Raw genomic sequence first — 24,330 nt, forward strand, 5'->3', positions numbered from 1 at the left:
GCTGTTTCCTGCCAAGCATCATCTCCAGTCCTGCCGTGGCTTTACCAGAAGGGCTTCTACAGATAGTCAGACCTCATTTGGAATACTGTGTCCAGTTCTGGGCATCAAGATTTAAGAAAGATGCAGACAAACTAGAAAGAGGGCAACAAAAATGATTCAGAGTTTGGAAACGCTGCCCTGTGAGGAGAGACTGAGGGAACTGGCCATGTTCGGCCTTGAGAAGAGAAGACTGGGGGGTGGGGGGGACACATGATATCCCTCTAGAAGTACCTCAAAGGCTGTCACAAAGAGGAAGGTCAAGATCTCTTCTCTCTGATACCAGAGTGCAGGACATGGAATAATCAATTCAAGTTGTGACAAGCTTTTCCTGATGTCCATTCAGGCTGGACATCAGGAAAAGCTTCCTCACTGTCAGACCAACATGACAGAGGAACCAGCTGCCTGGAGGGGTGGGGGGCTCTCCCACAATGGAGACATTCAAGAAGAAACTGGGCAGCCCTCTGGGTGGGAGGGTGTGACTTGGTGTCCTGCAACAGCAGGGGGTTGGAGCCGATGGCCTTCATGGCCCCTTCCAACTCTACTATTCTATGATTCTAATTTTCTAACAGACCCCACCGTATGGAAAAGGTAAGAAAAAAGCAGGAGCCTTACCCTCAAATGGTTGGCCCAGGTGTCAAGAGGTTCTACCTCTCTCTGAAACTTTCTGAAAGATACTTGGTGGGTCTGAATGACCCCCTCACTCTTCCTGCTCTTTCCTAGGGGAGATTGCGAGGAACGCAGAGGGGCAGAGGAGGCATAACAGCTGCTGGGGTGCCCAACTGGAACGTTGGGCAGGTGCGACAGGCCCCCCTCGCTCAGCTGAGCTGTGTTGACACCCAGGTAGACCTAGGGGGAAGCACCTTCTCACCTGCAGCGCACGGTGGGGAGAACCTCAAGTGGCAGGTGGGGACGGGCAAAGGGGAAGCCGGATGCATCCCCCACATCTCTGCACCCTCACAGATCCATTGGAACATTAGCAGACCAGGGTAGCCAGCCGTGTTGCCTCCACTTGGCCCTTCCCTGCCCCGCTCAGCCCTTGTCTGCCCCCAGCGCTTCCAGGTGCCCTGCTGCCTGGGGGAACGCAGCTGCAGAGGCTGCCGTGGGCGAGCCCTTTCCTTGGTGAGCAGAAAGTAATGCAGATAGTGCCTTCCTGCTAATACCTAGTCTGCTTCCGTGCCTCCAGTGAGGGAAGTGCTGAGGATGGCAACAGGGAAGGGGGCCTTCTCAGGGCTGCCTCTAGCTCCCTGACTGGGGATCGTTTTCCCCAGTGAAATGAATCAGGTGCCCTCTCTTTGGTGCGAATTTAAAGACCACCTCTGACTCCCAGATCCTTGACGGCATCTAATGCTGCCTTTCAGCAGGTCCTGAAATGCTCATTGTCGATGGTTTAAAATGGTTTTCATAGTTCTGCGTGTCCGTGGTTTTCTGCTATGACATCTGCTATCTTTTAAAGGATTTTCGCCTTTGCCCAGAGAGCTTTAGCTATAAAATACATTTTTAAAAAAAGAAAAGGGAAGGGAAGGGAAGAAATGTTCAGGCTGAACAGATGGAAAACACACACACACACACACACACACACACCATCAGACTATGGTCCTGGTAAAATTGTGTCCATCCCTAGCCCGTGACAGTTTCTTAGACCAAAAATCAATTGTAGTAACCTCTATCAGTCATCTTCCTCCTGTTGATTTCTCCCTCGCTTCCCGTTTGCTCTCCATGCAGAGCTGGTTTTGGACGCTCGGCGTGGTGGGAAGGCCTCCCTGATTGTGGTCCTTTCCCACTGCTCTGCCCCCCACCCAGGGACGCGCCCGCTCGTTCCGCCCATTCTGTTGCATCACTTCTCCCGTCCCCACCCATGGGAAGGTGGGGCTCCAAACCACAGCAGAAGCCCCTGTGTGTGGGGAAGTCTGCCCACTGCACAACTTCCCCTTCCAGGCGATGGAGTGTGTGATGGGTGCCCAGTGAAGGGAGTGGGACAACAGGCTCATCCTCAGTGCAGGGTGTGGTCTGGGGAGAAGGCAGCGAAAGCTCTGGCACCCCTGAGCTGGTGCTTGTCCTTGGAAGCCACGCTGTGGCCCAGGGGTTCCTGCATGTGCCTCAGGCTGTTCACTGAACAGGATCCATGACTCTTCATGGTTTGTTGTTTTGGTCCTCACCAAAAGCCAGTGACAGGCAAGATTGTCCTAAGGGCTTCACTGCAACCTTGGCGTCCTACAAAGAGGTCCTGGAAAACAGTGGGGAGAAAAGTTCTGCTCTCTACATAATTCAGGATTCCTCACTTTTGACTGAAGAGTGAATCTGGCTGGTTTACGCAACTAAGTTCACTTTCAGAAGAACATCAGGTGATCTTCCCGGCTGGGCCAGACAAGGGAGATCTGAAGCACATCAAAGCCTTTTTCTCAGAGAGCAGCTTGCCCCCAAGTGGCTTATTCAGAGGGCAAGTAACAGCGGAGCCCTAGTCATGTCTGCCCAGAAGGAAGTCTCACGAAGTTCAGCGGGAACTACTTCTGCCCAGGTGAAAGTAGCTAAGATCACAGCCTAAGGCAGGAGTAAGTCTACTTGAACTTGACAGCAGAGACACGCATCAGATTGAGCTGCTGCTGAGGTATGTGAGAGCAGCCCCTTTGGTGAGCATCCTCTGGCTGCCAGGCGCTTGGCGTTTCTTCGCGCACAGAGATGAAGGAGAAGACAAGAACGCTTCTACATGGAGTCTTACGCTCCATGCCGGAGGTCCACAGGAAGGCTGGGCCAGGTCATTGTTGGTGCCCCGAAATGATCTCAGCACAGTGTAAAGTACACCACAGTGATAACTACTAGGCTGTTTGCCATCCCCCCGGAAAGCAGCCTTTCAGAATTGTTTGTCGGACGAACGGGGGGCCGCAGCTCCAAGCGACAGGCGTGCCTGACTGTTTCCGGAGGTATTTCCACTTCGCTTGCGTTCTGCAACAGACTCTCATTCCGCACCTGGAAGAATTAAATTCCGATCATCTAAACCAGATAATCAGGCCTTGCTATCCTTCCACAAATGTATGAAGGTGCTCTTTTTTTTTATTGGCCAGTACGACCCATTTAGCCATGCCGTCCTCAGCCCAGTGCTCTTGAGGTACGTTGGGCGACATCCTTACCCAGCAGGGCCAATAGGTGTTTTGGGTGACATGTCTGGAGGGCACTATGTTGGGGATAGCTGATCTATCCTCCAGCTGGGCCTGACCTACTAGATATTGTTGGATTGCAGCACCCATCAGCCCTGGCCAGCACTCCCCGTGGGCAGGGCTGGCTACACGTGAGTCCAACGGCATCTGGAGTGGCATCGCTTCTCCGCCCGTGATCAGGCTGTCTTGTTTAATCTTACGTGGGCAATGGCTTCCTAGGGCAGGGGTCCCCAGCTTTTGGAGACCCATGGGGCACACCTGGGAATCTGAGACATTGCTGTGCACTTCACCACAAAAGGGCTGATCATCACATTGATGCCTCCCTATTACATTTGCGGATCTTAGGCTGTGATTTGTTCAGTAAAAAATTATTTACCAGCTCCACTTAAGAAATGGTCAGCATGAATGGATTCTATACACTCTTTTGACAGCTAAAACACTGATTCAGATCCAGTTCATGGTCTATAACAATTCAGAAATCCTTCTCAGATGTAGTATTGTTGAGCCAGGTATTCCCCCATCTTGCAACAATACATTTGGTTTCTTTTTCTGGGTGCAGAATTTGGCATTTGCCTCTATGAAATCTCATTGGGTTGTCTTCAGCCCCGCACAGCAACCTATCAAGATTACTTACAGCTTTGTTTCTCGCTTCCAGGGCGTGAGCTACTTAGCTATCCCACCCAATTCTGCACCATCTGCAAGTCTGAAAGACTTTCTCTGCACCGCCTCATCCAGACCATTAATGAAAACGTTGAAGAGCCCTGGGCCCAGGACTGAACCTTGGTGCCCCCGCTCATTGCCTCTTCCCAGTCTGAGAAGGTGCCATTGATAAATTCCGTACCCAACTGTGGATCCAATGTGTGGATGTTCCATCGAGCCCATTTTAGGTAGTTTGCTCTGGGATATCAGTGGGCACTTTGCGAAAAGCTTCGCTGAAGGCCAGGTAGACTCTGCCCACAGCCCACCAGAGAGCTTGCCCAATCAAACAACAAGATCCATTTAGTCTGCCAAGATTTGTGCTTTACAAACCAATGCTGACTCTGAACAAACTCACAAAGTGTTCCTATCGGGATGAATAACATGCTGAACTTGAGTGTTCAAGTGCATCACTGAGCCAGCAAACATAGAAACAGAATGAGTCAGAAGGGGGGCTCCTAGGCCATCTAGTCTGACCCCCAGCTCTAGCCAGCTTCACTCACAACATGCTTACCACGTGCATGTTTAGCAAGAAGTGCCTTTATAAATCTGAGCATATGCCCCTTCCTTTAAAAAAATCTACAACTGCCCACAAAAGTATTTTTTTTTCTTCATCTCAGCTATATGCCCTCAGTCCCTTATACTCTTAGGAATTTCTGGGCAGAATACCAATGTGGCCTCGCCCCGATCTGCACATCTGGGAACAAAAAGGAATTCTTTCTGGTGGGTTTCCTAAAACACCTATAGAAAATATAACTATGCTTGCAGTAGATTCAGGGGTGGGAGAAGTCAGAGAAAATTTATGGGGATGGTCCTGGCTACAGGCTCGCATTAGGTGACACATGTCATCCCCCCCCCCAATGTTTTAGATTAGGGTTGAAATTAGCCTGACCCCCTGCTACGTCGCCCAACTTCAGCAACCAAGCAATGCTATAATTAAAGGGTGACTAGCATAGCTCCAAATGCGTTTTTTAAAAAAATTACCTTTTCCACCTCCCGGAAGACACGAAGGAAGTTTTCTCTCAGGATGCCTTTCAGTTCTTCCTCACTCCAACCTCTCCGCAGCAGTTCTGCAATCAAGGCTGGGTATTTAGAAACATCCTCCAGTCCTTCGGGGAATCTGTTAGCAAAGAAAACTCAGAATGACGCGGCACAAGCGGAGCACTTTGCTCGGCAAAGAAACAGTGAGGGAAGGCAGTTAACCACGGCAGTGCTCCGATGACGGGGCGGTCTCGTCCACCACTTCCCTGAGTGGAATCTAACGCAAGTGGGCAAACTGGGGAAACGGCACCTATTCACTTCCCCTCCTTGGGAGGGCAAAATATTTATTTGAACAGAATAATTCAGAGGTTGAGCTCCAGTTCAGCTGAGATGCTGGTCCGAAAGATGGCCATGCTCACCAGTTTTGGGCTTTCCCGGGAGTCCCTCGACTCCGGCAGCAAAGGACGCATTGCACTCTGCAAGGCAAGCAGCGGTGCCCCCTTTGCCCCCTCGCTGTGCACGTGGCCGCAGGACTCTTTCCCGCCTGAGCCTCCTGCTCCTGCACCGAGATCTGCGTAATGGAGTCCAGCAGCAGCCGAGTGAGCCAGCCGGCCTTGTGATGCCTGCGGCACACTCATCCTGGGCTGGTTACCTCCTAGCTCGCTCGCTCACTCGCTCGCTCGCTCGGCCATGCACTTTTTCCAGTGGTGTCTCTGGATGCAGAGCAGACATGAAGGGTCAGCACGGTTGGGCCCCTGCCAAGGCCCTGCACCTCAGCACAGGTCCACTGACAGAAGAGTCACACTTCCTCATGCGCCTCTTGTGCACTTGCCTCTCGCTCGGTAGCGAGAGATGCCGCTGCGCAGGGGGGCAAGGAGGAAATGGCAGCAAAGGGGAGACAAGGAGAGGAGCCACTGGAGCTGGGACAATGACAGTGGGAGGGTCGGTGGGCCCGGCTGGCTTGCCCAAGGGCCTTCCCACCCTGGAACCAGATGCGGTGGGAAACGTCCCCCGGGCATGTCAGCCCGGTTCTTCTGGTCATCAGCAAAGAGCCAGGCCAGGATCAGGAGAAAGATGAACGACCAAAAGGCCAGGAAGGATGGGTGGGCAGGGCCGTGCTGCTCACCGCCTCCCCAGCAGCCGCCACATGCTGCCTCATAGTGGGGGGTGGGGGGGCTGTCTCGGAGAACGATAGGAAATGCTTGGCTAGCAGACGTGGTCAAGTCTCCCTCAGCTCTTGGCAGTCCTGGTCTGATGTCTTGGTTATTTCACTGAGCACTGAAGAAGCAGCTTTCCAATAATGTGGCAGGAATATATGAACTGGAGGGCACTGCAGACTAGTGGCGAGAAACCAGCAGGCCAAAAGGGTCCCCAGGCGAATCCACCAATAAATGGGACAATTGAATGACTGGCAGCTGCCAGTGCAACGCTGGACCCTTAGTGGGCCTCTTGCCCAAGGAAGAAAACCAAGACTGAGCATGGAATTCACGCATCTTTGTAATGGGAAATGGGTTTAAGCCATCCAAAGCCATCTTCCCAAATCCCCAAAGCCGAAGGGCAAGATTTCCTGGCTGCAAGCACGATTCATTTTCTGCCTCATTCAATGCCCATGGAAGAGTTGAATGCCCTGCAATGGATCGAAAGGCTGGCCTAAGCACCATCCCTCGCAGGGTCCACAAGGTGATGCTCGCAGGGCCAGTTTTCCGTTCCTCGAGGGGGAGAATCCAAAGACACCGTTTTCAGCAGCATCTTGCTCTGCTGCAAGATGCACAGGGCTGTTTGAGAGCAAACGCACAGCAACAGAACAAAAATGGTTACTAACTGTTTTTCTCCATCGTAGTCACTGCCAATTCCTATCGAACTTGAACCTGCAATTTTCTTTATGTGGTCAAAGTGACCTAGGAATTTATATTTTCAACAGCAAAAGAGACAAACAGAAGTAAGATGACAAAGTATAAGTACAGATCAGGGAAAAGTGCAATGTCGATTAAAAAGACCGGCATACCCTCCTGCGGGGAAATCACTGCCATATTTCCAGTTCACGTCCAGTTGGAATACTGGTTTATTCCCCAACAAGTGATGATATGCTCTTTTTATTGACAACTCAACTGGAGACTCAAATAAAAAAATATATTTAAAAACCAGGGTCCAGGCTAAGCATTTGCTTAACACAAGTGTGCAGTTACATATCTGATCTTATTTTAATTAATCATATGTGTGGTAGAGGGAAGAAGAATCCTTATCAGGAATATAACAGGTTAATCAATAATAAATAAATAAAGGGAATTGATCTCTTCCCTTCCCAGTAGACCTTTATTTTTTTCCTGAAAGGGGAAAAGTTGCATTGATACCAATCTATGTATTGGGAAAGAAGGAACATGGGGAGAAGCAGGCTATATTTATTTTAAAATAAAGAGTGTGCGCCTGTGTATGTCTACTCACAAGTAACCCCATTAAGTTCAAGGGGGATTACTTCTGGGAAAGTGTATATTGGTGGAAATGTAGGAAATTGCTTTCTTGCTTTCCTTCACCATCCTACAGTGATTGCTACTTTATACAGTGGGCCTTAAGTAACTAATTAATGTTTTGTGGATACACACAATCTACCGTATTTTTCGCTCTATAAGACACACTCAAAAGTAAGGGGAAATGTGTGTGTGTCCGACGCCCGGGATGCTGCCGGCCGCCTGCACCACGTGGCACCACCTGGCCGGCACGCGCTCGGCGCGCCCTGCTCCGCCCCCCCCCCCCACCGGTGCAGGTGAGAGCTGTGCCGCTCAGGGGGAAGCGTGCGGAGGAGGAGGAGCTGCAGCCTTTAACCCACTGGCCCCACGGAGAGACGGACTGCTCACCCCCACTGCCCGGGAAGACCTGCCGCCGCCACGCCGCCCGGAAGACCACCGCTGGCACACTGCCGGCCCGGCTGCACCACACCTGGCCGGCACGCGCTCGGCGCGCCCTGCTCCGCCCCCCTCCTCCAGTGCTGGTGAGAGCTGTTAATCACAGGTCGGTGTGTGTTTTCAAATGGCAACCTGTCTTTTAATGAAGCCCGTGGGGAAGTGATGGGGAATGTGCCTGTGATTATCAGGAAGCTTTCCATGGATCCCTCCTCTAAAAACTAGATGCGTCTTATGGTCAGGTGCGTCTTACAAAGCGAAAAATACGGTACTTACAATTTCTACCTAATGATTATCTATGACTCTGGAGCTTCATGTAGGTGTACATGGCACATGTATATTTTTTGTTACGAGCCATACAAAATAAATTACTGGTGTTGGTACATAGAAAGCAACAATGCAAACCTGCAACAGTTGAAATGTTGACGGCTTGGTTTTTGCAGGCCAAAAACTTAGCTGGGAACGTCACCATTATAATCCCTCTATTCTGTTTCTGAAACAAAGGAAGGGGAATAAAGTGAGTGAGACAAGCGAGGCCTCGTTCCCCTGCCGGGTGGTGCGGAGGGAGAAGTAGTAGCAACAACACACACACACATTCCTTGAATGGAAGCATTTTGAAGGCCAATATCTACCTGAAATAAACTTCATCAAAAAATCAGCTCTCATTTCCTCCAGTTTGAATGAGAACACCAGTTGCATTTATATATATGTAGGGTTCAACTTTTCAAAAGGGTTCCACACCTTTATATTTTATAAATATATTTCATATATTTTTTCCTGATGGCATTAAAAAGTTGGTACGAAACTGGGGAAATTGCATCGCAAAGGAAGGTGACTATGTAGGAAAATGATGTAATTTGTTTTTTTAAATTCTTAATGAATAGAGTTTTTAAAAGTGCGGAAGCTTTTTGAAGAACCCACGTATATTTTAAAGTTCACAGTAAGTAGCTCACCATCGCAATGAGGTTTGTGTGATTATCCAGCAGTGTTTTGTGAATGACAGCTCTCTGTATTTTCTGCATAGCAATTCCCACTGACAACACAGTTCACGTCTCCTTCCCCTTCACCCCAAGCATGTGCATCTGCTGATCTGAGATTAATTCTTCACGCCTGTGATGAAGAGGCCCATGTCCACGGAAGAACAGCAACCGGGTTGAAGCGCAGCCTTGTGCTCCATGGCCGGCCCTGTGGCAGCAATGACTGCCTGCCGGAGATGCTGCGCCCAGGCGCTCATCGTCTTTCTTTCTGTTAAGCATGGAAGCGGCAGCAAGAGCGGGACAAAAGGCGGCGCAACAGGCGTGAGGGACCATGGCAGCCAGAAGGTGGATTCGTGGGGGGGTGGACAGGGGGGCCGGCCCGGGGGCCCTCCGAACGTGGAGGCAGATGCGGTGGGAAAAGAGGCCCAGGCGTGCCAGCCAGGCTGCCTGTGCTCTCCGCAAAGGAGCATCAGCAAATGGTTTCCCTGATGGTTGGAAACTGGTGACTCAGAAGCCCAAATGGATTCTCCACACTTTTGCCAGCTAAAATTTTGACACTGAAAATTGGATCAATGAACACTCCCTGTGATGCAACAGACTTGCAATCTTTTTAATGTCTCTTCAGTCCTCCCTGCACACTCTGCACGTCTCCTTTGGATCCCCTACATGCTTCATCAAACCGGACGCCTTGCAATAGCGGTGGGCGCTGCATTGGGAGTGCAGGCTATGCATGCCCTGTGCGGTCTCCAGAGTCCCCTGGGCAGGGGCAGCCAGGGACTGGACGGATTCTTCTCTCCAGGGAGAGCCTGGGACCAATCCTGCAGCTCCCAGGGCTGTTATTCCGGTGCTCGGCCAGCAGGTGGAGGCCTGCAACTGCCCTTAGCGGCCCTGGTTCCCCTTCTCAGCTCCATGCAGGCCTGGGACGTTCTTGGAAAACACTGGGCGGGCATTGTTCGAGCTGGGGCTTCCTTCTGGGGGGAGCCCAGTCGCCTTCCTCCAAGGGAAGAATAGGCGGGGAGAAGGAGGAGAGCTGCAAGAGGCCAGCGCAGGTCGTGGGAGGTGGTGTTGGGTCTGCGCTCAGGATGCGTGTCGTTGATCACGGTGTTCTGTTTGCATCAGCTGCACTGCTGTGTAGCTGATTCGGTAATGCTCTTACGCCATTCCTTACTGGGAAGTTTAGTGAAGGAACCTAACGGTTCCCTGCCGGCATTGGCCAGTCTGATGAGCCTGAAGCACAGTTCCCAGCGGTTTCCCTGCTCGGTGCTACAACCATTTTTAGTCTCTTATGACCTTCCTGCACAGTCTGCTTGTCTCCTTTCACTACCATAATAATCCATCAAACTGGACGCTGCCGTCTGTAATGCTATAGTAAACATTAGCTTTAGCGGGAAAGACTTGACTCATATTTTCCTTCTCAGGAGCATGCAGAGGTCTAATGATCATATCTTGGAAATGCCAAAAGGGGCCACTCCTTTCTGGCCCAAAGGACCGACAGTCTTTTTCATAATTAAGGCTAGACTTCCACACCTGCAAAAGGTTAAGCACACTCTCTTGCAATATCCAGCACTAATCAGACCTTTGATTTTAGCCTATGCCTCCTGCAAGGGGGGCTAATGATACCTTTAGATGCACAGGGCCCCCTGCTTTCATGCATTCCTTTTTATAGCCAGGAAAGTCAAGGGATACTTACTAGACTTCGCAGAATATCATCTGGAACATTCCTTGCATGGTTGCAGACGGAGAATGCTGAGGAATGGCTGAAAATGACCGGTGCTTTGGAGATGCTGAGAGCAGCCCTTGCCGTGGCATCCGAGGTGTGTGATAAGTCTATCATCATACCCAGGCGATTCATCTCCTTCACCACTTCCTAGCAAAACATGGGTGGATGATCTTGCCAAGTTATACTACGCACATGCACACACAACAGACAGCCAGGTGGTGCGGCGGTCAAGAGCGCAGGTCTGGGACTCAGGCTGCCTGGGTTCCAGTCCCTGCTCAGCCGTGGAGCCGGCTGGGTGGCTTGGGGCCGGTTGCCGACTCTCAGCCCCACCCACCTCACAGGGCTGTTGTGGGGGGGGTTCAGATGGAGAGCAGCAGGAGGAGAATGATGTGAGCCACTCTGAGTTCTTCCAAAAAGAAAAGGCAGGATATAAATCTAATACATAAATCATAAATACACTGTTGTGGTGCGTGTCTGCTTCCAAAGCAGGGCTCTTGCTCCGAATGACAGCTTTTCCCTGCTGTACAGGATTCCATCATCCCCCATCACTTTCTGTCCTTCATTTTCTATGAGTAACCAACATTCTGTGACTACTGAACCTGCTTGGTCATTGGTCTGAAGTCTGAGGTCTGTGTGCCTTTGTTTTGTAAAACAGCATTTTGCCATACTTTGGACACTCTGGGGTTGCCTGAGCACACAGAAACATGGAAAGAGAGCGAGTCGGAGGGGCTTCCCAGGCCATTCAGTCTGACCCCCGGCTCCAGCCGGCTCCGCTCACAACATGCCCACCATGTGCATGTCCAGCCTGTCCTTGAACACCCTTGCCGATAAGGCCTCAACCACCTCCCGGGGAAGCCCATTTCTGGTGTCATGTCACGATTAGTGTGTTAGAATGGGGCTTGGGAGATCCGGATTGTAGTACACACTTGGGCAGAGAACGCATGGATGACGTTGCACATTTATTGCTCAAGGGAATGGTTTGAGAACCCCTCCTGGACATGTCCACCCCCTGCCTGCCTTGTCCCTCTGATATGCACTGAAAGGCAGGAAGTGTGACATTGCATTTCAGATCAACTGTCAAACTTCCGACAGTGCCAAAGGTTTGAATAGTGGATGAAACTGAAAGTCAGTCATAGATCTGAGAGCTTTTCTGTGCACAGCTGCTAACGCCTGGACGAGCGAGTCCGGGGGCCCCAACATCATTAGGGTGGTGCATCCACTCCATGTTGTAGTCCGGGCTTCAGACTTTCAGCACCCCGGATTGCTCCTTTCTCACTGCCCTCGGACACCGGAGTCCACAGCCTCCACTGGCCCTGCATCCGCTTTCAGTCTTGGTGAAAAACTGAGACCAAAGCGCTACACAATGAATTTCTGGTGCATGACCTCGAGGTGGCGCTGCCCTGTAGCGGAATAGGACAATTATGCAAGTGCGGGAAAACTTATCAAGGATTCTGTGACTTTTTCACCCCTTCTCAAAACCTGCCTACTCCCAGAAAAGCGCTCCTTAAGAAGGGAAGTGAAACTGGAGGGTCAGAATGTTGTCAAAAGGACTATGAAGGATCATGACTAGACAGTGGGAAGTGCATTATATATGCCTTATGTGGATAAGTTTTAGGAACTAAGCTCTCAAAGTTGTTTGCCTGGACTGATTTTTTTTTAAAATCTCAGGTTCTTTCCCTCCTATTTATGCAAAAAACTGGGAAGTTCCTATATAAATTTTTGGTAAAATTTGATAAGTTCACATGTGCTCATTGATCAGGTCACACAGGTACATGTTGTAAGGACTTGTGAAGGAGGGTGGGACACTTCAATTCTACCCTGGGGACAATGGGGTCCTTCACATTAAGGGGGCCTCAGCTTGATTCTGGAAGGAACTTCTTAAACTAAAATCTTTTCAGAGATTGAAATGCATTATCAGATACCAGACTACCCTGAGCACCATTCATAGGGAGACCAGAGAATTTAGACCTGGCAGAGATCAAGGCATGGAAGATGCTGATCTTCGTGAGGTTTTGTCAGCAAGGGTCTCCTTAAATCCCAGCACTAGGCCCAGTGGAGCTCCTCTTCTGATGTTGATTGTGATGGAGCTTTCAGCCCCCAAGCGCAGAAAGCGCGGCAAGGGGCAACCCTGGCTGATTTGAGGGCTCATGCTGGGTGAGCGACCTGAGCCCTCTGGCTGCTGAGTGCTCTCTTGCTCCTTGCTTCCCAATGGCTCGGGCCCTGACCCATTGGAGCGCCACGACGCTTCATCTGGCTGCTGGGCTGCTTCTGCAGCGACTGCCCGCTTCGCCATGGAATCAGCCGCAGAGTCCAGCTGGGCAAGGCCCCCAGGACCCGAGATTCCAACTGCAATGCTGGCATCTAAATCACCCCTCCCTGATTTGGAGTCAGACCCAGATTCTTCTGTGCTAAGGCCATCTGCAGCACTTGCACCGGTCTCTAGGCATGCAACCCTATTTCCGAAGTGGGTTTTGCTCTCATTCCATTCAGCCTCAACTTCAGTTTACTGGGAGTTCCTTTTTACTCTTATGCAAATAGCTCTGGGTATTCACGACCTGAATACCTGCCTGAACGGGGAGTAAGGATAGGGAACAAGTGCTGCCAGATCCCATTGGACTTGTACTCCCATCTCCTCCCACCTTTGGTTAGGTAATCTGGGCAATAGGGTGACAATATTCATTTCTATTCAAAGCACATTTTGTCTGGGTTTTCATCAGTGGGTGTATTTTATTTAAAGGTAAGACCCCCCGATGGACCGTTGGCCTAATCAGAACAGAACGATTTGGTGGAATTTCACCACGGTAGGGGATGAAACGCATGCAGATAAAAGGACTTTCCCTTCAAATCCCGTCCTACTTAAGAGTCGAGATGATGAATCTTAGGAAATCATTTGCTACTCTTAATTCAAATGTTTATCTTACTTCTCCAAAAGTGCTCAAGCCCACAGTGCTGGGGTAAAAATTATGGACTTGCCCTGATGAAGTTTCTGCCCTGCAGAGAAAACAGAAATGCGGGATAATTAGAGCAAGAGCTGTTTAAAAAGGTCTGTACAAATGCCATGGAAATATTACTTAGCAGCAACATTATTAAAATGCAGATACATGGGAACATTTAGAAAGTATTTATTTACTCTATTTTTCCCACCCTTCCTCCATGGAGTTCTATTTACTTTCCAGTGGGCGGTTGAGCTACTCCACTGCAGCAAAGCCAAGTAAACAAAACCCGACTGTGACATCGTCAAGACCTTTGCTATGGCATAAAACATTTTAGGCTCTTTGAAAGGGCTTCTGGCAGCTTACAAAGATCAGAAGACAAGCCCTGCCTGCTGGCTTCCAGTGTAAAAGGCACCGGAGAAAAGGAAGGACGGGGAGGAAGGAGACCTGATTAGGATGCCACTGGCAGAGCTTTCATCGTGCCTTCACCTGGCCTTGTCCATGGACTTTTGCAGAGTAGGCTGGGGGAGGCAGCTGCCATCAAACTCTTCCATGTTTCCCCACTATTGCTTTCATATCGTTTCTTGCCAGGAAAAACACAATTCTGTTTAGGAGGGAAAGAGCATAGCTGCAGAATGCCTTTTGTACTGGTAACACCAGGACCCCTCCGACTGGAGGCAACCTCACGGCACGATCCTATGCACGTTCAGGCAGAATAAGATGCCCTACAACAGTCTTCATTCTTCGGTCAGTTCCAAAGGTCAGAAGAACAGGAGAAAAGCCTTTCTGGACCAGAACCATGGACCATCTGGTCCAGCACAGTGCACACAGTGGCAAACCAGCTGCCTGCAGGATCCCTCAGGGTGCAAGGCCTGCCCTGCCCAAGCTCCCCAGCGGCTGGTCTCTGCAGGCAGGCCACCCCGGGGAAGGAGGGAGCACATGGCCAGCAGGGCTAGTGGCCACGGAGAGCCTCCTCCCTCATGAATCTGTCCCACTCCCTTTAAAGCCACCCGGATTGGCGGCCATCAGCACTTCCGGTGGCAGCGAATTCCAGCTTCATTATACGCCATGTGAAGAAGTCCTTCCTTTTATCTGTCCTAAACCTCCCGCCCATGAGCTTCATGGGGTGACCCCGGGTTTGAGTGTTATGGGAGAGGGCAGAAAATCCAAGCACCACCTTCAGGCCCTCCAATCAGGAGCAGAACCACTGCAAATCTGTGCTCCCCACTCCCAGCTTGGGCTTCTACCTGCTGAGGCAGGTCAACCAGAGCACGGCCTGAAGGCATATAGGCATCCGGCATGTTGAAGCTAGGCAGGCCCTGGGCTGGCCTGAGCCTGGAGGGGAGACCACCAGGGAACCGCATGTCACCACCTTGAGTTGCACAGTGGGAGAAAAGTGGGACGGAAACATAACAAACAAACAATCCAGCGCTTTGCTGAGCCAAAGAGGAATTGCCCAGGGGCCTTTGCCACTGGTCACCTGCTGAGGTGTGGACCTAGGCAGGTGCTGCCCTTGATGCAGCCTTTTAAAAGAGGCTGACACACCTTCTGCATCACACGGGTCTTCTCAGCTTTCCCCAACCTGGTGCCCTCCAGATGTTTTGAATTCCCAGAATTCTTGACTGTTAGCCATGCAGGCTGGGCTTGGTGGGAATCGAAGCCCAAGATGTTGAGAGCGTATGTGGTTCTGGGAGACCAGCATGGGCCGACTGCTTCAGCATTAACCAGCCTCGCCTAAAACCAGTGGAGGCTGGTGCTTCCAACGTTAGGGCTACATAGCCACTCCAGATTTTACTCCAGACTTTTCAGGAGCTACCTGCACTGCCTGACCCCTTTGAGGGACAGGGTTCAGTGCCATGGATAGTTCCTCTGAAGCTCTGGCAGAAATCCAGAGTGGATATACCACCCTGTTGCTGCTGGAACTACCAACCTACAATGGGTTTAAGTAAAGGTTGGTGAACCTGGGAGTAGCAAGCACCTCTCCAACAGCCCCGGCCTGTCAGTTACCAGGGGGTGTTGCAGCTGTGCGTCAGCGTCATGTACCGAACCCCCAGGTCATAAAACATCCTCAGAGTCGCAAGACTGCTGTCGATGGAGTGTCCCCCTTCGATGCCGATCAAGCAGGCTATCTTGTTGCTCCGCACATCAGCGATCCCTGGATTGGGGAGAGAAAGACAGAGCTAAAGTTTCGTTTCATTTTTACAGCAGGTCAACACAGAACAAGCTTCTGCAAGAACAGACACATTTGCGGTGAGTCAGCCAGGCCAGGCCTGGGCTCGGAGACAAGCCGGAGGAGCAACTTGCTCCCGCTTCAGCTGCGGGACGCCCATGACCTCCACAACGGCCACAGTCTGAACAAGCAGCCCCAGGGGGAAATTTGGGAGGCAGATCTCATGGGGCCTCTGGCAAAAAGTCTCAGGATGGTGAGCTGGCCAGGCCTTTGCAATGCTCCACATTTCACGCCGAGTGAACATGCAGCCTTTTGTGGAGAGCAAGGGAGGTGCAGAAGTGAGAGCGTTGGTCTGGGACTTGGGGGAATGGCCCTCTGCTCCCTGCCTGGCCGTGGGCAAGGCTGGGTCAGTCCCTGGCTCAGAACAGCAGCCCTGTGAGGATGACAGGGAGGCGGGGAGCATTGTGTGTGGCCGCCTGCGCTCTTTGGAGAAAGGTGGGACATGCAAGCGATCGATCAGTTCAGAGCCAAGTTTCCCCAGTTCCCAAAAGCTTTCTCACAGTCCTGGCATTCCTCCAAGCCTAGAGATACCTCCGACTTGTATATGCACAGGGCCACTGCGGCTAATAACAAAGCGCACTTGCGGGAGGGACGCATTCCCTGTTCGTATGCGAGACGGCACGTTGCAGCGTACGAGTCAAGGCACTGATGCTGCACTGCACTTCGTAGCGAGTGTGCAGTTTCTGGTGCACAGAAAGTGAGTGTGCACTCCCTTAGTTCTCCTATTTCCGTCTGATGCCAACTGCATTGTCGAAGACCATGTTACCTTGGGAAGAAGTCACCAGTTCAAATTCTTCATAGGCATTGCACATCCGCTTCACAAGGTCAATTTGTTCCAATGTCAAACGTACAGCATCTTTGTTTTGTGCTCCGCAGAGAACATACACTGACCAGAACTGAAGAGATTGACAAAGTGTACTTTAAAAATTGAATTTCGGACACGCGTGTTATGGGCACAGAACTATATTAAATGCGTATGTTGTTCAACAAGCTGCCTCCATACTGGCCCTGGGTTCCTAGTTTGACTGCACACTTCTTTGGCTTGAGGGCCTTCTTGAGCGAAGGGCACCTGACCGCCACATGTGAACCTGAATCTCCATGAGTCTAATGCAGGATGGACCCAACCCACTCCTGTGTATATTACTGGTGGTTATGCTTTCTCGATCTACAAAAACAAGAGTGGGCACCTTATAATCTTCCTAATGGTTGGGTCTACCAATCCCATAATTTCTCACAAGTTTCTAGTATTATGGGATATGGATGCGTGAGGAATCCATTTTGGAGGTGGGAATCCATCAGATTTCCTGTACTCAGCTCCCTGGATTCTGGCCACTTTGGCTCCAGGTCCTTGTTGAGTTCACACCATGCTTACCAGAAATTGCTTCCATGACTGCTAAGTCTGCTGAGGTCTCTTAGGTGAGGGATATTCTCAAAAGCCTTTTGGAAGTCCAAGAAAACAATATGTACCCCATCAGCCCTATCCACTTGTGAATTTGCACTCTCAAAGAACTCTAAAAAGGGCTTTGTGGAAGCTAAGTTCAGCAGGGCTTGTCTTTTAATATGCTTACTAATTCTTTCTTTAATAACACTTTCAGCTAATTTGCTCAGAACAGATGTTGAGCTAAACAGGCGATAATCCCTTAAATCCCCCAAATCCCTTTTAAAAATTGGTGTTAACTTGGCCATTCTCCAGTCCTCTGATAGCAAAGCTGATCTTAGAGACATATTGCATTTTTGTAAGAAGGTCAGTAATTCCAGATCTGAGCTCTTGAAGAACTCGAGGGTGCATACCATCTGGGCCTGGTGATTGACAGTTCTGTCAATAAGGAAATAATTTCACCTTTTATTACCATACTCCTGAAACTCCCTTCCTGAAAGCATCAGTTCAGGCACTCATATCTGTCCTGAATCTTCTGCAACAAAGACTAGGGAAAATAATGTATTCCCTGAAGCCTCCTCATCTTCCATTAGAACTCTATTACCATCCAAGGGTCTAATGGCCTCTTCAGCTGGTTTCCTGCTTCTGAAATATATGATGAATCCCCATGGCGGACATACTAGTAAACATCAAGTGATAGCAGTACCAATGAAATCCTTTTCGATTCCAGGTTGAAATGCAACAACACGTAGAAAATTTGAGGGGGGGTGTTGCGTGTGGCTGCTTTTCCAAGGTATCGCATATGCGTGGAGAGTTCTCAGAGTAAGACATCCACCTGCACGACGCACAGCATTCTGCAGATGCTAAAACTGCTTATAGTGTGAATCTGTGCGTGTCTGTTGAGAAGCAGGCCCCATGCCATTCACCCGCAGAACTGTAGCACTAGGGAGTTAAGAGCTCATTTCGGCAACCCTTACAAGGTAACAACGGAACTCCCATGTTTGCAGGATCCGCCACTGCAAAAACAGTGTTGCGCCAGCTCGCTACAGCTGTCATTATCCACACGAACAATATGGAGTCCCCATGGGCTCATTTGCATTTTAATGCAAACATTGTCCTTCTGAACCACTGTGCCTACTGAGAGCCTTCCACCTTTCAAAATTCTCACTTCTCCAAATTTTGCCCTGGATTTCTTTATTTTAAAAAAATGTATTGGAAAATGTGCATGGTAAGGAAAAGAACATTCAGAAATGCATTCTACTGAGACAATTAATTGCAAAAATTAGTAGGCTAAGCAAAAATGCATACAAGTTAGATGTGTTCGCAGCAACGAGCAGAAAAGTGCTGATGATTTTTTTGTGCCGACTTCTTTTCAAAAGATTCTCAAAGTTTGGGGTAGCCCAAATGAAGGACTGGAGAAATCCTCAGTGTTTGAGACAAGAGGGGAAAAGGAAATGGAATTTGACCATCGCATCCCCTTTTGATGCTTCGCCAGAGAGCATTCTGGGGAAAGAAGATGGTGGCTGCTGCAGGCATGTCACCTGGAGCTCCTTTTTTCCTCTTCGTGCTGAGCGATGTGCTGCCAGCCACCCACATCTGACCACAGCACCCCCTCTGCCCCCCATAAGTTTAACTGGGGGAGGGCATCAGGATGGCACTGGGCCAGGGCCCCTAGTGCCTATGCTACTCACCTGAGCACCCACATGGCCTGCCTGGAGCTTCCGGATGTTCGTGTGTGTTGTGTTGAGTGTCCGCAAGTTGATGCTGCTCAGTCTGTTTTTGTACAGCCATCTGAGCTTTAGCGGCAGATCGTTGTGCCTGGTGGAGGAAGGCAGGGCATGATCACTGCGGCTGGGCACCCCTGCGGCTGGGCACCCCTGCATCGTGTCTCCTTGTTTCTCCCTTCCACATGGCAACCAGCCCCCCCAACTTGCTCAGCTTCAGCACAGAGTGTGCTGCGTAGGGATACCACTCTGTGGTCAACACATATCAGACTCACACAACAGGGAGGGCCCTTGTGGGCCATTGGGTCCAACCGCCTGCTCAGTGCCGGAGGCCGTCTCCCATCCAGCTTTCAACCCAGCCTGACCCTGCTTAGCTTACAAGATTATGCAGGATCAGGCACCTTGGGCTATACTGAAGCTCATGTGGAGGGCATCTGGTTAGGAAAGGCTGATGTAGAAAGCAGTTTTCATTCTGGGAACCTCTCCTGCACCTCATTTAAAACAAATGTTCGCACATCACCGGAAAGTCTTCAAAGCTCAGTCTTTCCCTTAGGGAAGGCTTGGGAATGTACAGGCCACTCGGGATTTGTTCCTGCTGCCCCATGCATGTTTCTGCAAATTACTAGTGAACTGGAAGCAAGGCACACATGGACTTGGTGCCAGTACTATTTTATTTTATTTTATTTTATTTTATTTTATTTTATTTTATTTTGCTTTATCACTTTACAGTTTATTTTTTATTTCATTTTATTTTATTACTTTACCTTACTTTACATTTATTTATTTATTTATTTATTTATTTACTTTACTTTACTTTACATTTTATTTTGTTTTATTAGCAGGCATGCTAATAACAGTCTTTGCCATCTCTTCTTAGACTTTTCCTGTTCTTTCAGCTACAATTGTCACAATAGCTGGAAGGAAACACATTTGCCAAGAATCATCACCGTGTTTCCTTCTGAATGCATTTGGGATGACCTGGCCTTGAATGGGCAATTGTTGCACTGCCATTCCAGAAAAGCTTTTTGGTAAACGATCAAAAGGGCTAGAAGGGGGTTTGGCTATGAGGCCATGCAGCAGACTCAATGTCTGGTCCCTCATCACGAGGCGACCGCTTCAAAATGTACCACTATGTGACTGAAAATAGACTCACCTGCATTCATTTCTTCTCAGGGTTTATTTTGAATTTTGTGGGGAGGAAAATTTGAAATCTTTTATACAAGAAAAGAACACAAACAAGAGTAAATATTGGACTCAAGTATAAAATAAAGATTAAAATAATCTCTGTCTCTCTTGCTCTTTATGTAAAGAGTCTTAGGGAGAAATTCTATGCATGATTAGACAGAGAAAAGTCCTAATATTGACAGCATTTCCTGGCCAACCTATGGCACTTTTCTAAAAGTGCTAGAGATGGGCACCCCAGGAGTCTTGCCCATTGGTCTGGTCCTGACATTAAGCTACTTCTGCAGTGGACAGAAAGCTGGATTTTAATACACCATTCGTCCAAGAAGTATTGCTTACTAGAAAAAGCTGCAGGTGTGACTTCTTCATTTCTCTCCTGAGAGCCTGAGCATGCGAGCTGTGATACACGATGGTGAGGCTCGCCATAGCCCGGGGAAAGCGGCGGCACAAAAGGCTGGGGAAGCGAGTAGGCATGGGGGGCTGTTCTTAGCAGCTTCCCATATGGGGAGCAGAGTGCCTCTCAGGCCGACCAGGGGCAACCACAACGCCTGCAGCGAATTCCTTCTAGAAATGAGGCAGAGCAACTTCCCCAGTGAAAGCTTTAAGCATTTTCGGGCTACTGAAGGCAGAATGTCCCGACAGAGGAAGACTGCCTGCCTGTCCACCAACTCTGTATTTTTCCCTTGGTATTCAGCTCAGTACCTGCCACTGGCATAGTAAATCAAAAGCAGAACAAGACAAGACCAGACCAGACCTTATCTTTGAAAACAAGAAAGTGCACATACCCATCAATTAACGGGGCTTGCATCATCAGGTCCAGGGCCTTCTGCCTCAAGGATGCCTTGGTTCCAGAGCAGAAGATATTGGCTAGCAGCACCAACCATAGAAGCTTCCGCAGCCGATCTCTCTTTGAGCCCTCCAGCATCTTTGCTGAGCGGGGCTGTGTCGTGGCTAAGAAAGGCCACAGATTGCTCTCAGATGTGCAGAGGGTTCCACAGGCTAAGATCCAAAGACAGAGGATCCAAGACACTGCTTTTCTTGGCCTCCTGCTAAACAAAGAGGAGAAGAGAATTAATGGGAGAAGAAAACTTGGCCATCACAGCATTGCAAGAAATCTTAACTGTATGGGACTCGGGCTGAAATTGATTCATAGCTCTTGCTTTCCAACCCACAAGGGGAATCAATGCTCACTCCCACTTTAAGGAAATTCAGGACTTACTTGATGAGAGCCATGACCCTTTCCTGGAAGGTCTGTTCTAGAAAACTTGGTATAAACACCCGAACAAGAAAAGGAATCAGCAGGATGTCAGGAGCAGAATCCACCCCCACACCACCCTCCACCCACATGCATGATGTTTGGAGAGGATATTTTCCCAGATGCGTTTTCTCAGGGTTGAGTGCTTCTGGGGAAGGTTGAAGAAGAAGGTTGAAGTCTGTCGCTAATGCATTTCTCACCAGTGCTCATAAAGATGGGCAGGAAACTGGAATCATTCCCCAGACAGCTGTCATCATCTGTGCCTGGTCAAAAGGGTGGGGGACCCACATCTGATAAGTTAGCTGTCTAGATGAGACACAGATTTGAACCTGCAAGCCCCACTGAGCTCAGTGCGATTACTTCTGAGTAGACATATTTAGTGTTATAGATCCTCACCCTATTCCCCCGTTTTAGGTTGATGAGGCAGACACATGGCAGTCCTTGCTGAGTGTCACTTTGGGCTTTTGTTGGCTGCTGTTCCATCATTTATTTTGCTTATTTTACCTGTACTGAAAGCAGCACTTCAATAGCCGTCCCAGTTGAGATCATGGGGAAGTGGGGAGCTTTACGTCCCCCCTTCCTCAGAAACAAGGAAACATCTGAAATTCCTGCTTTTGCATTGCTAACGGTAGTGGGAAAGCAGGAGTCCCTGCTGGACTGACTGAATCAGGCGGCTTTTGCGGCTTTTCCTCCCGCAGTCCAGTCTGTGCACGCGTGCAATCAGTCCAGCACTCTAATGATGGTTTATTTGATTAGGGTTAAAATAATGCAGAACACTGAAACTGCATTTATTAAAACTGGCCCGTATCCTAATGCCATTAGCTCATTGGAGCCCGTCACCAAACTCGAAAGCTTCAACTTGATCCTTTGCTATTTTGCTACTGGCGAGAGAGAACAAATGAGAAAAGCTTCCCAGAAACTGATTGCAGTGCCACTGGAACCTGAGGATGAGGGCAAATGTATCTCACGAGGAGTAAGTATTAGCAAAGCAATAACTGTAATTTGTAAAGCAAGGTTGAAATTATTATTGTTATTATTATGTTGTTGTTGCTTCTTATGCCTGCTGCTGCTGTTAAATTTGTTTGCCACCCCATACCCCACAGGGGACTGAAATGTTGGGGGAACGGGTTCTTTGATGGTATATTTGTTGCAAACTGCCCAGAGAGCTTTGGCTAAGGGTGGTACAGAAATGAAGTAAATGGCATGACAGAGACTTTGACCTTCCTCTCCGTGACAGCCTTTGAGGGACTTCTAGAGGGATATCATGTCCCCCCTCAGTCTCCTCTTCTCAAGGCTGAACATGCCCAGTTCTTTCAGTCTCTCCTCACAGGGCAGTGTCTCCAAACCCTGGGTCATTTCTGTTGCCCTCCTCTAAGTTAGTTACATTCCTGTTCTTTTTTCCTATAAGATGCCTACATCTTACCCTTATTCCTACTACAAGGCAGCTTCCAAGAGCACTCTGCTCTTATGCAAATAAGAGGCCTGTGCAAATGGGACAGCATACCAAGTTGTCCAAATAAATAAATACTCTCTCGCTCACAAGACCCTGTGAAGTAGGTCAGGGAGAGAGCCAGTGACTAGATCAGCGTCTTTCAAAAAGCTTCATAAAAGTTCTCCCCAGTCCAGTGGGCTAACCAACTGGACACACTGGTTGTGTGAATGGGGTAGAAGACAGGTTCATTCAGACCACTTTGCTTTAAAAAGAACTGTCCCTACCAGAGAGGAAGAAGAGAACTGTTAGAGCTGGTTTGCTGATACAAAGCGATACAGTGGGTTTGGCTTTTCCTTGGGGATGCACCAGTGTGGCCCATTGTGCTGAGCACTTGCCAGCTCTGAAGCCCTTTGAGCTCCCCCACTGTGGCTGCTATTTGCATAACAAGAGTGTGCAGTTTAATTGCATCCCTTCCTCAGGGGCAGCTGCTGAAAACCTGCCGGGCCGCCACATGTCAGGGGAGGCTGGTGACTATGTGAGTGGAGATGCTGACACACTACAGCTTTTCATAGCAGCTGCTCCTGGTGATGAATCTCTTTTGAGGGTCAATAGCTACTCCAAAGCTCAAGATAAAAGCTGCAATGAATGAGGAGACCCACAGATACAGAGGAAGGTCCGACATTCTTTGCTGCAAGGCCTGGACAATACCAGGCTAGATGACCAACGGCTCTTAACCTGCCACTTTACTAAGGGTTCTGCCTCAGGTTCCTTTATGGGACTAAGATGGTGCCTTTTCTGCTATTTTAATTCCTCCACTTTATTATTGGTTTGCTGCAAGGCCACAAGGCGGCGCTGCAGAATACTGGCATTATCCCAGTACACAAGAACCTAATTCGGTTCCATTCTGTTACAAAGAACAGGAGGCCCTGGAGAAGATTAAAACTACCTTGACTGAAGAATCATGAGCCCACAGTGGAAGGCTGTGTGCATCAGCACCAGCCTGCGTGTTGGTGCACCTGCTGTTCAGTTGCAGCAGGCGGACAGCAGCGCATGCGGGGCAAAAATCCCAGCTTCAAGTATATGCTGATGGGAACTGAGCTAGCAGTGACTGAGCGAGAAAGGAATCTTGGGGTCGTGGAGGGCAGCTCAGTGACAATGGCAGAGAGTGCCTTGTTGCTCTGTATTCTGTAACAGAATAAAAAACAGAACTGCTAGGCCACTCAGGTATGACCTGAATCATATTCCTGATGAATATACAGTGGAGGTGACAAATACATTTAAGGATTAGATTTGATAGACAGAGTGCCTGAAGAACTATGGACGGAGGTTTGAAACATTGTACAAGAGGTAGCAACTAAAACCATTCCTAAGAAAAAGAAATGCAAGAAAGCAAAATAGCTGTCCGAGGAAGCTCTACAAATAGCTGAGGAAAGAAGGGAAGCAAAAGGCAAGGGAGAAAGGAAAAAATACACCCAATTGACTGCAGAATTCCAGAGAATAGCTAGAAGAGATAAGAATGCCTTCTTAAATGAACAGTGCAAAGAAATAGAAGAAAACAATAGAATAGGGAGGACCAGAGATCTCTTCAGGAAAATTGGAGATATGAAGGGAACGTTTCATGCAAAGATGGGCATGATAAAGGACCAAAATGGCAGAAGAGATTAAGAAGAGGTGGCAAGATTACACAGAGGAACTATACAAGAAAGAGCTTAACATCCCAGATAACCACGATGG

General features: G+C 49.2%; 1 protein-coding gene across 3 annotated transcripts in view; it reads right to left on the reverse strand.

Moving 5' to 3' along the window:
* Nucleotides 1–570: 570 nt before the first annotated feature.
* Nucleotides 571–24,330, reverse strand: part of LOC123025455 (dipeptidase 2-like) — a 26,772-nt gene continuing 3,012 nt past the window's right edge. For 2 of the 3 annotated variants that reach the window (XM_044434189.1, XM_044434188.1), the window contains 10 exons: nucleotides 20,695–20,958; nucleotides 18,695–18,821; nucleotides 16,392–16,521; nucleotides 15,403–15,550; nucleotides 13,384–13,453; nucleotides 10,433–10,609; nucleotides 8,171–8,258; nucleotides 6,691–6,766; nucleotides 4,872–5,007; nucleotides 571–3,003 (listed from right to left, as the gene is read on the reverse strand). In XM_044434189.1, coding sequence (XP_044290124.1) covers nucleotides 2,818–3,003; nucleotides 4,872–5,007; nucleotides 6,691–6,766; nucleotides 8,171–8,258; nucleotides 10,433–10,609; nucleotides 13,384–13,453; nucleotides 15,403–15,550; nucleotides 16,392–16,521; nucleotides 18,695–18,821; nucleotides 20,695–20,958 — 1,402 coding nt within the window. In that variant the 3' untranslated portion in view covers nucleotides 571–2,817. The remainder of the gene's footprint in view (nucleotides 3,004–4,871; nucleotides 5,008–6,690; nucleotides 6,767–8,170; nucleotides 8,259–10,432; nucleotides 10,610–13,383; nucleotides 13,454–15,402; nucleotides 15,551–16,391; nucleotides 16,522–18,694; nucleotides 18,822–20,694; nucleotides 20,959–24,330) is intronic. The other variant, XM_044434190.1, reaches the window with a different exon arrangement.

This window comes from Varanus komodoensis, unplaced genomic scaffold, assembly GCF_004798865.1.
Source record: "Varanus komodoensis strain SLA01 unplaced genomic scaffold, ASM479886v1 scaffold27, whole genome shotgun sequence".
Lineage (NCBI taxonomy): Eukaryota > Metazoa > Chordata > Lepidosauria > Squamata > Varanidae > Varanus > Varanus komodoensis.